General features: G+C 43.5%; 1 protein-coding gene across 1 annotated transcript in view; it reads left to right on the forward strand.

Annotated features, from left to right (window-relative positions):
* The window catches only part of COPA (coatomer protein complex subunit alpha), a 50,327-nt gene extending 39,894 nt beyond the window's left edge, over positions 1 to 10,433 (forward strand). Inside the window, exons 18-33 of the mRNA XM_029227936.1 lie at positions 1,703 to 1,865; positions 1,968 to 2,114; positions 2,884 to 3,073; positions 3,196 to 3,291; positions 4,444 to 4,532; positions 4,726 to 4,849; positions 5,720 to 5,809; positions 5,990 to 6,099; positions 6,503 to 6,580; positions 6,744 to 6,812; positions 7,368 to 7,504; positions 7,766 to 7,952; positions 8,051 to 8,161; positions 8,480 to 8,641; positions 9,303 to 9,497; positions 9,761 to 10,433. Of these exons, the coding sequence (XP_029083769.1) occupies positions 1,703 to 1,865; positions 1,968 to 2,114; positions 2,884 to 3,073; positions 3,196 to 3,291; positions 4,444 to 4,532; positions 4,726 to 4,849; positions 5,720 to 5,809; positions 5,990 to 6,099; positions 6,503 to 6,580; positions 6,744 to 6,812; positions 7,368 to 7,504; positions 7,766 to 7,952; positions 8,051 to 8,161; positions 8,480 to 8,641; positions 9,303 to 9,497; positions 9,761 to 9,820 (2,008 nt within the window). The 3' untranslated portion in view covers positions 9,821 to 10,433. The remainder of the gene's footprint in view (positions 1 to 1,702; positions 1,866 to 1,967; positions 2,115 to 2,883; positions 3,074 to 3,195; positions 3,292 to 4,443; positions 4,533 to 4,725; positions 4,850 to 5,719; positions 5,810 to 5,989; positions 6,100 to 6,502; positions 6,581 to 6,743; positions 6,813 to 7,367; positions 7,505 to 7,765; positions 7,953 to 8,050; positions 8,162 to 8,479; positions 8,642 to 9,302; positions 9,498 to 9,760) is intronic.
* Positions 10,434 to 10,726: the final 293 nt, after the last annotated feature.

Below are 10,726 nucleotides of genomic sequence, written 5' to 3' on the forward strand. Positions count from 1 at the left end.
TCTTCTGGGAATTTGATCATTTAAAAACATTTATGCATATCCTCATTCTGCAAGATCTATAGTGATATCCCTTTTTGCATCCCTATTATTGGCATTTCACCCTTTTTTTCTTTTTTTTAAAAATAAACTTATTTTGTTTATTTACTTTTGGCTGTGTTGGGTCTTCGTTGCTGCACGCAGGCTTTCTCTAGTTGCGGCAAGCGGGGGCTACTCTTTGTTGCAGTGCATGGGCTTCTCATTGCAGTAGCTTCTTTTGTTGCAGAACACGGGCTCTACGCACACGGGCTTCAGTAGTTGCAGTGTGTGGGCTCAGTACTTGTGGCTCGCGGGCTCTAGAGCACAGGCTCAGTAGTCGTGGTACACGGGCTTAGTTGCTCCGCAGCATGTGGGATCTTCCTGGACCAGGGCTCAAACCCGTGTCCCCTGCATTGGCAGGCGGATTCTTAACCACTCTACCACCAGGGAAGTTCCCATCCTTTTTTTCTTAATTAGCTTCATGAGAGGTTTATCAGCTTTACCCAGCTTTTGCCTTTATTGAACTTCTCTATTGTACTTTTGTTTTCTATTTCTTAATTTCTACTATTGACTTTATTTTTTCCTTCTAAGTACACTCTTTGTTTTAACTTTAAAAAGAACCATAAGGGCTTCCCTGGTGGCGCAGTGGTTGAGAGTCTGCCTGCGAATGCAGGGGACACGGGTTTGTGCACTGGTCCGGGAAGATCCCATGTGCCGCAGAACGGCTGGGCCCATGAGCCATGGCCGCCGAGCCTGCGCGTCCGGAGCCTGTGCTCCACAACGGGAGAGGCCACAACAGTGAGAGGCCCACGTACCACAAAAAAAAAAAAAAAAAAAAGAACCATACAATTTTTGAGTTGGATGCTTACTAATTTTTAGTCTTTCTCCTAATATTAAGCATGTAGACCTCATTAATTTTCAGCCTTTCTTCTAATATAGTATATGCACTTAACACTATAAATTGTCCATCAAGTATTGTGTTAGCTATAGCCACAAGTTTTAATCTGTAAACTTTTAATTTTTATTCAGTTTAAAATATTATGTGCTGGGCTTCCCTGGTGGCGCAGTGGTTGGGAGTCCGCCTGCCGATGCAGGGGATGTGGGTTCGTGCCCCGGTCCGGGGGGATCCCATGTGCCACGGAGTGGCTGGGCCTGTGAGCCATGGCCACTGGGCCTGTGCATCTGGAGCCTGTGCTCTGCAGCGGGAGGGAACACAGCGGTGAGAGGCCCGCGTACTGCAAAAAAATATATATATATATTATGTGCTTTGCATCATTTCTTTGTACATCAGAAGTCTTCACATCTACCTCTCTTCCACTTTCACTTATAACTTATAAGGAAGGATTTAACTGTTCATAGTGGCCTAGTGATTATATATCAGAACTTAAGATTTAACTTTTAGGTCTGGTTCTGATACCTGTGTCTGTTAGATCCTAGAGTACTAGCTTATAAAGAGAAATCATACCATCTGCCCCATCTTTTCCCACTTCATACAAGAGAATAAAATAAATTAATTTGGTTCTGCTCTTTTTTGAATCACTTCCTATCTATACTATTGTTTAAATGGCACTTGACAAAAGGGTAATGAGAAGATAAAAGGCTGGGTCCTAGGCTTGTTTTATTTCTTTACAGGCTGGATTTACTCTTACACTGACTTAAAGCTGTGCTCTCTAACTCTTATTCTTAGGGACTATGGGATCATCCGAACTCTGGATTTACCTATCTATGTCACACGGGTGAAGGGCAACAATGTATATTGCCTAGACAGAGAGTGTCGTCCTCGGGTGCTCACAATTGATCCAACTGAGTTCAAGTTCAAGCTGGCCCTGATCAACAGAAAATATGATGAGGTATGAAATGAGGAAGCATATTAGGAGTATTGAGAAGGGCAGCACTCCTTTTTTCCTATAAGTGATCTCTCTTTCCTGCCCTAACCCTCCCCAAATGTCTAGGTACTACACATGGTAAGGAACGCCAAACTTGTAGGCCAGTCTATCATTGCGTATCTCCAGAAGAAGGGATATCCTGAAGTGGCACTGCATTTCGTCAAAGATGAGAAAACTCGCTTTAGTCTGGCACTGGAGTGTGGAAACATTGAGGTGAGAGAAGTATGGTTATAAGCCCCATATTGTTGTAGAGGAGGTGAGAGGGTTAGGGTGGCATTGGGAAGACAGTATTCTGGGCTTGCTTCTTCAGCCAATATAATGGAATTTAGAATTTTTTTAGTTGTTAGATTGAGCTATCTTCCTGTTGCTGTTTGCCCATCTTTGCTTCTGCCCCAGCATTTCTATTGTTGTTGTCGCTCTGAGTTAGTCTGAATTCAGTAACTTTTAGAACAGAACCAAGATAGCATAGAATTTGGAAAATTTCATTATTTCCTTGACATTTGACTTGCTAACTGGCGGCTTAGATGAAGGAGTACTTATTAAATGTTGAGGCCTAGAGTCTATAGGCATTATTTTTAAATGGGGAGAAGCCTAAGGAAAATTGACTTTCTTACTTCTGAACTTCCTTCTTATTTCTTCTGAGGAGCCCCTGTGGATCTTCAAACCTGGCAAATGGGAAATATGATAGCTAAGCAAGAATTGGCCTTATGGAATCAGCAACTGCTAGAAGATGATTTTGTTGTAAAAGTAAATTTCTGAGGAGGAGGATAATGTGATGTGATTCTTCTATCCATGGATCCTAAGGGATCTTATTTGTTGATTGAATTTTCAGTACTATTAGATTGAGAACAAAGCTAGGAGGATTGAAAGTGTAAAGAGTTCCTTGGGAGATTTACTTAGAGACAGACGTTTTGACTGTAGTCCCTGGTTTTGAGTCACAATAACCTCCAACCTGTTAACTCTAATTCTGGGGATTCTTTAGATTGCTCTGGAAGCAGCCAAAGCACTGGATGACAAGAATTGCTGGGAAAAGCTGGGAGAAGTGGCCTTACTACAGGGGAACCACCAGATTGTGGAAATGTGTTATCAGCGCACCAAAAACTTTGACAAACTTTCCTTCTTGTACCTTATCACTGGCAATCTAGAGAAACTTCGCAAGATGATGAAAATTGGTGAGACCCCAGAAACTAAGGATGGGAAAAGGGGTCCTTGGGGGAAGGAAGAAGGCAAATAGAGGCAAGAGAGAACTTGAGAGAGAAGACCTAACTTGGTGTCTCTTATTGACTTGGTGCAGCTGAGATCCGAAAGGACATGAGTGGCCATTATCAGAATGCCCTCTACCTGGGAGACGTGTCAGAGCGGGTACGGATCCTGAAGAACTGTGGGCAAAGTAAGTATCCAGGACTCACTTCCTTTGGGGCCTTAGGAAGTATTTTCTCTTTGAGTTATTCGTATGTAGTAGTGAGGGATTTCCCTTCATTGCACATTTTTTCAAAAGAGACTGCATGCTCCTACCATGCTCAGAGACTTTCTTCAAAGCCAAATGGAGGGACAGCCAGAAAATATAGTTTGGCTAGGCACTCTTAGGAAAATAGTTAATATCTTGGGGGAAATGGGTTTTAAAAGGTCCTGGAGCAGATACCATAGTAAATGTGGTTGGTTGAATGCCATTAGAGTTTTATTGTTTTACTTCAAATCTGGAGGTTTCACCCATTTATTTATTCATTTTATATTTAATGGGTATTTTTTGAGAACCCACTGTATACCAAGCATTATACTAGCACTTGAGATACCTTAGGGAATAAGAAAGGTGAAAGATGTGGTGTGGACCAAGGTGCTAGCTGTGAATGGGTGAGCAATGGTCAGATTCGGCATATATTTTAAAGGTAGAACCAACATGATTTGTCGAAGGGGACTGGTTGGGGGGATGTGAGAGAGAGGAGACTGGGATGAGTCCAAGGTTCTTGTTAACACTGATGATAGATCTTAAGGATAAGCAACTGTTTTAGTTATTTATTGCTATATAACAAATTACCCAAAACTTAGTAGTTTAAAACAACAAATGTTGATTATCTCAGTTTGCAGCATGATTTAGCTGTGTGCCTCTGGCTCAGTGTCTCTCATGAGGCTGCAGTCAAGGTGTTGGCCAAGGCTGCAGACATTTCAAGGCTCAAGTAGGGAAGGATCCACTCCCACATTCGCTCTGTGGCTGTGGGCAGTCCTCAGGTCCTCACTGGCTATTGGCTGGGAGACCTCAGTTTTCTGCTCTGTGGTCTTTTCCATAGGGCAGTTCACAGTATGGCAGTTGGTTTCCCTTAGAGCAAATGAGGGCACCCAAGATGGAAGCCATAGTCTTTGTATCCTAATCTCAGAAGTGACATCCCATCATTTCTCCCACATACTGTTCATTAGAAGCGAGTCAATAGATCCAGCCCACACTGAAGGGAAGGACTTATGCAGGGACTTGACCAGGAGGCAGACATCAGGACACCAGTATTCACTTGGAAATGTACCTATACCACAAAGTCTGTTTTCTTAACAGAGTCACTGGCCTATCTCACAGCTGCTACCCATGGTTTAGATGAAGAAGCTGAGAGCCTGAAGGAGACATTTGACCCAGAGAAGGAGGCAGTGAGTCTTTATTTACATAAGTATCTCTGATTACAGGATTAAGTCTGAGATCTTGGGACTATTTAAACCTACAAATGTTACTCCCCACCTGGTTACCAGGAGAGGCAGAGAAACAAATGAGATCAAAGGAGGCTCCATAACCTTCCCTAGATGGTTCCTGAGAGCTGTTTGCTTTTAACCTTCTATCTTTCAGATCCCAGACATTGACCCTAATGCCAAGCTGCTTCAGCCACCTGCACCTATCATGCCATTGGATACCAATTGGCCCTTATTGACTGTATCTAAAGGGTTCTTTGAAGGCTCCATTGCCAGCAAGGGTAAGTGCCCACTTATTCCATAGCATTTTTGTTGTGTGCTTGTTTTCTGAAAAGCTGTCCTAGAGAGTACCATTAACTATTCTATCCTTTTCCTCTATCCTTTTTTCTGTGTGATGCCTCATGCAACACTGAGATGCCAATTAAAGTTAAAGTCTTTTAAAAACTAAATAAAAGTATTATGGCATCATTAAAATTTGGAAGATAAGAGGGAAAAAGAGAGATGTTTCTTAGTCCATGGCTCTAACAACCACTGTTAACATTTTGGTGTATTTTCTTAGATTTTACCATATATGTAGTCATAGTCTCCGTTCTGTGTTTTATCATTCATGACATACAATCTTAAGGTACTAACTCAGCTACCTCAATTCTGTCACGTGGGTATACCCACTCCCACTCCCACCCTTACACTCCTGTTTTCTCGGCTGTGTCTACTAGTTTGTTTCTCCCAGCTGAGAGCCTAAATAGACCCTTGGGCATTTCGTGCCCAGTCCTGCTCTTTCTTCCATATCCTCTCATCTAGCCTTTGTCCTCATGCCCTGTACACACTGTAGTGGTGGTAACTTAGCAAAGATCTCAGCAAGAAATGCCAAGAGTTGGCACCAAAGGCTGGTTAGTGAGAAATTGTTTGAGGCAGTTTTTGGTAGCAGGAAGGCCAGTTGTTTTCATCTCTCTTCTATTCCCTCTCTCTGTGAAACCTGTGCTAACCAGGTTAGCATAATATAGATATCACAAAAATAAACAAAAACAGTAAGTGGACACAACATTGGCACCTGCTTCTGTAAGGATGCAACAATTTGCCTGCAGAGGAGGCCATATCTTAGACTTAGCTGGCTGTAACCAGCTCCTCCTTTCTGTTCCTTCCCTCTGTAGGGAAGGGAGGAGCACTGGCTGCTGACATTGACATTGACACCGTTGGTACTGAGGGCTGGGGAGAGGATGCAGAGCTGCAGCTGGATGAAGGTATGCATGTTCTTCTAGGAGTGTTCTGGGCAGATGGGCTCCCTGGAGTCGGACTGGGTTGTGGGGCAGTTCTGCAGGGTGCTGGACCATAGGACCAACAAGGATCCCAGTGTTTTTCTTTCCTTTGGCTAAAATTGTGTCACTTTGAGAATCTATGTTGAGCCTGGATTTTCCTTACAGATGGGTTTGTGGAGGCTACAGAAGGTTTGGGGGATGATGCTCTTGGCAAGGGACAGGAAGAAGGAGGTGGCTGGGACGTGGAAGAAGATCTGGAGCTTCCTCCTGAGCTGGTATGTGGAATTTTCACCCTTGTAAGGTTCTCTCCATTTCTCCCTGTGGAGGCCGGTGGCCTTATCACCCCCCCAACACCTGTCCTGAGGTCCCTGAACGGGAGGGGGTCTGGATCCTCCTAGTCTGATGCTTATCTCCCATTTGAAAGAAAGAAGAGTAAGATTAACTAGGGTTGTGCCAGTGTCATCTTATGAAAAGGCAGCAAGCTTTTTTGCCTGATTGGGGCTTTTGGTGTATCGTTTTGTTACTCGGAAAGCTTCTCCTATTTTGAGAGTCATCTTCCACAACCACCACCCCTCCTCCCCAACAGAGGCTGGGAATAAGGTAGAGTTGTGTTTAGATTTATCAGGGCAAATTGCTTGAATGGTTTAAAAAATGACTCACTCTTTGTTTTTCCCCTAGGATATACCCCCTGGTGTAGCTGGTGGGGCTGAGGATGGGTTCTTTGTGCCCCCCACTAAGGGAACCAGCCCAACTCAGGTAAGCAGGGAAACAGTCCTGTAGGGATAAGTGTTTCTGAGCTGGCTATACTTGATTAATGTGTAAAGAACATTGACACTCTTCTATTACAGATATAGAGTAGGACCGTTGGGAAGAGAAAGACCAGAATTTCACTTATCTTGGGTTTTCCGTTTCTTGTTAGATCTGGTGCAATAACTCTCAGCTTCCGGTTGATCACATCCTGGCAGGCTGTTTTGAAACAGCCATGCGGGTAAGTCTTAAAGCTACCTTGGCCTTTGTTGAGTGTGCCTTGCTTAGGGTCCCAGGGGGATGACTGATTCATCTTAACCAAATGGAAATTATTATACCCACAAGGGCAGAGGTGTATATTTAACGTGGAAGTCTTTGGTCTTACCTAAGGAAACTTGCCTCATAAGGCCTTCCTCTTACGTGCTTTCAATCTGGCTTAGTAATCTCGTAAAGTGGATTCTTCCAGCCATCTTCCACCCATTTATAGCGTGCTTTCTGGCTCACATCAGTGAAGTGAGCACCCCTTAATGAACAGGTGTATTTTTTGAACACTAAGCCATGTGCTATCGTAGCAATAACAAAAACAACTGCAACAGCCACTAACATTCAGTGTTGACTGTGTGCCAGGCATTATCATAAATGCTTTATGGGTATTATTAAATGAGGTAGATCCTATAATTAAATATAATTTACTGATGAGGAAACAAGTACAGAGAAGTTAAGTACCTTGCCCACTGTCAACTAGTTTTTAAGTAGCAGAGCCCAAATCTTATGTTTCTTTCCTCTTGTATTCCAGCTCCTTCATGACCAAGTAGGGGTAACCCAGTTTGGCCCCTACAAGCAACTGTTCCTGCAGACCTATGCCCGAGGCCGTACCACCTATCAGGCTCTGCCCTGCCTGCCCTCCATGTATGGCTACCCTAATCGCAATTGGTAAGGTCCCTTGCTGCTGGCTTCTCTCTGTTCCAACTTAGGGTAGATATTTCAGATGGTAACCTCAGAGACAGAATTGTCCCAGAGCTGAGGTTTCCTAGTAAGAAAAGATCTTTGGCTTGGCACTCTGTCAGGTTTGGTTTACACCTGCTGCATCCATTTCCCTAGCTTCTTTCACAGTAGGGTGTTGTGATCATGTTGCCAGAAGAAGAGTTTAAGTCCTAGTGGGCTCCTGATCATCCTGTCTTCTTTCCCTTTCAGGAAGGATGCAGGGCTGAAGAATGGTCTACCAGCTGTGGGCCTGAAGCTTAATGACCTCATCCAACGGTTGCAACTGTGCTACCAGCTCACCACAGTGGGCAAGTTTGAGGAGGCTGTGGAAAAATTCCGTTCCATTTTACTCAGTGTGCCACTTCTTGTTGTGGACAATAAACAGGAGACTGCAGAGGTAAGAGCAGTCATAGTGTCATAGTCATACTTGTCATAGTGCTGGGCACCCCCACCTTCTTGCCTCTGTACCATGACCTTCTTTTGCCCCCTCTCCAGGCTCAGCAGCTCATCACCATTTGCCGTGAGTACATTGTGGGTTTGTCCATGGAGATAGAAAGGAAGAAGCTGCCCAAAGAGTCTCTAGAACAGCAGAAGCGCATCTGTGAGGTAAGACCTCTGGGCCTCTAAGCAGTACAGAGGCGTCTTCCCTTTTACCCACTATTAGGTCTGAATTCTTTAGGTCTCAATGTGGGGAGTAAGAGAAATTTGGGCCCATTTCTGTGAGGAAAGGATATATTTCTCCACCTGTCTTCCTCATCTCATCAGTTCTCCATAACTAGGAGGCAGAAGATTTCTCTGCTTTATAGCCAGTCCTGTTTTTATTTGGTTGTTTTGCTGTGTTTCTAATGCATATGTGACCCCTTATAAATGACCTATCCCAGCTTTAGCCTCAGCATGGCATGTGTTCCTCCTTCTGTCCACCAGATGGCAGCCTATTTCACCCACTCAAACCTGCAGCCAGTGCACATGATCCTGGTGCTGCGTACAGCCCTCAACCTCTTCTTCAAGCTCAAGAACTTTAAGACTGCTGCCACCTTTGCTCGGCGCCTGTTGGAACTCGGGCCCAAGCCAGAGGTGGCTCAACAGGTATATGGGAACTTCTTTAGTGAGCGTAGGGGAACTAGATCTGCTCTTACATGGAGGGAGTCGAAGACCAAGGTCCTTGTCTCTGAAACAAAGTGCTGTATAACAGCATTCAACAAAAAGAGCCAACAAAATACCATCCTCTACTTACTGGCATGGGGACCTCCTTTTGTTCCTGGAAACTGAACTAATATCTTACTCAGACATGGCACCACTGTGAGAGTGTGACCTGCAATATGGAACAGGTCCTCTGTACCTGAAAATCAACCCAGTCCTGTCCGTAAGTTCTAGATTTCCCCTCACCACCACCACTAGCCTCCATATACATGTCCCATTACTTGTGTTTTCCAAAAGCTTTCTATTTGTGCAGTGAAAGCCAGTTTTAACCCTTTCAGGGCTAACCCTGAGAATTCTCAGACTTAGTGGAGGAGTATGGGTCTAGATCCATGGAGCCACTTTGGGATAGAGAAGGAGAAAGCCTGATACAACAGGAATGGCAACTGTTACCCCTTCACATATGACCTATACAGAGGACGTATTCTGTATTCATTCAGTACAATTGCATCTACATCAAAGAAACTACTAAACCATGGTGATGAGATCATTTGAGTTGTGGTGTGCAGCTTTCAGTCCTTGTAAATAAAATATTCCTTCACTCTTTTAGACCCGCAAAATCCTGTCTGCCTGTGAGAAGAACCCCACAGATGCCTACCAGCTCAATTATGACATGCACAACCCTTTTGACATCTGTGCTGCATCTTATCGGCCCATCTACCGTGGAAAGCCAGTGGAGAAATGTCCACTCAGTGGGGCCTGCTATTCGCCTGAGTTCAAGGGTCAGATCTGCAGGGTCACTACAGTAAGTACTGTCCTTGAGAAATACATCTAGAATTCTGTCTTGAGGGAAGGACCAACTAGCATGTTGGTCCTTTTTGTCTTCTGTATTTCCCCCTCACACCTTGAGGCAGTGACACTGGAGGAGGGTAGAACTTCCCACTGCTCCTTCCAGTCAGTAACAATAACAAACCACTCTACTGTGCTCATTGAGGTGTGGAGGGAGTAGGCTTTCTAGGCTTCTCACCCTCACAAATCCCTAACTTCCTTCTATTTCTTCTTCCATAGGTGACAGAGATTGGCAAAGATGTGATTGGTTTAAGGATCAGCCCTCTGCAGTTTCGCTAAGGCCTGCTTCATGTGTGTAGGGTTAAGCACCGTGTTTTCCCGCAGACAGTCTTTATATCCTTCTAACTCCTTCTTCCTCAACTACCCTTCATATTATTGATGTTTAGCTCTCTCTCCCCTAAAACCTAATGTCCTTTTCTCTTCTTCTATGGCTAATCAAAATGTCTAAACCTGACTTTTTTTTTTTTTTTTTTTTTTTTTTTCCTCTGAGGACCTCTCATCTCAAGGTAACTACAGTTGTGGTCACGATTAGCCTTGCCTTCCCAGCTTAGATCTTTCAAAGAACATTTGTGATGAACATTTGTGAAATAAATTCCTTCTATATTTATTCCTTCCCTCCCCACCACCTTTGTGTACTTTTTGTTAGAAAGGAATGAGATGTAATAAATAAGATAGCATCTTTTACGCAGTCATAACAAGCTGTCAGCCATCCCCGTTTTCCTTGGGCATTTAAACTCCGAGGCAGATATCCTCTGTGTGGCCAGAAACTTAAAGTCTGAGAAGAAACTATTTGATTTTCCGGAAATGCACATCACTTTTTGTTGACTTGTTCTTTACAAAAATTGTTCTTGTATTTTGTTTCTCACACTAAATAAAGTAAATTTCTATGAGAGTTTTGTGGCTTGCCATTTGTTTCCTGGATACTGTCAAATTCCTACTTACTCCATGTAGCAGCCCCATCAAAGCAGATACCTTTCCTTCAATAATTATTTTTAATTACAAAGGTAATAAATACCTATTTGTTTTTTAAAGTACATATTTTTCATAGGATATAGTGAATTGCTGTGAGAATGGTAGAAAGCAAGTAGTTCCCCTATTCCATTATTGACTGCAACCTTCCATCTATTGTTAATTATAGAGTGTATTCATTGAGCACCTGCCATGTACTTGGTACTGTTCTAGATG

This window comes from Monodon monoceros, unplaced genomic scaffold (genome assembly GCF_005190385.1).
Source record: "Monodon monoceros isolate NGI ecotype Baffin Bay Population unplaced genomic scaffold, NGI_Narwhal_1 Super_Scaffold_18, whole genome shotgun sequence".
NCBI classification, from domain to species: Eukaryota; Metazoa; Chordata; class Mammalia; order Artiodactyla; family Monodontidae; genus Monodon; species Monodon monoceros.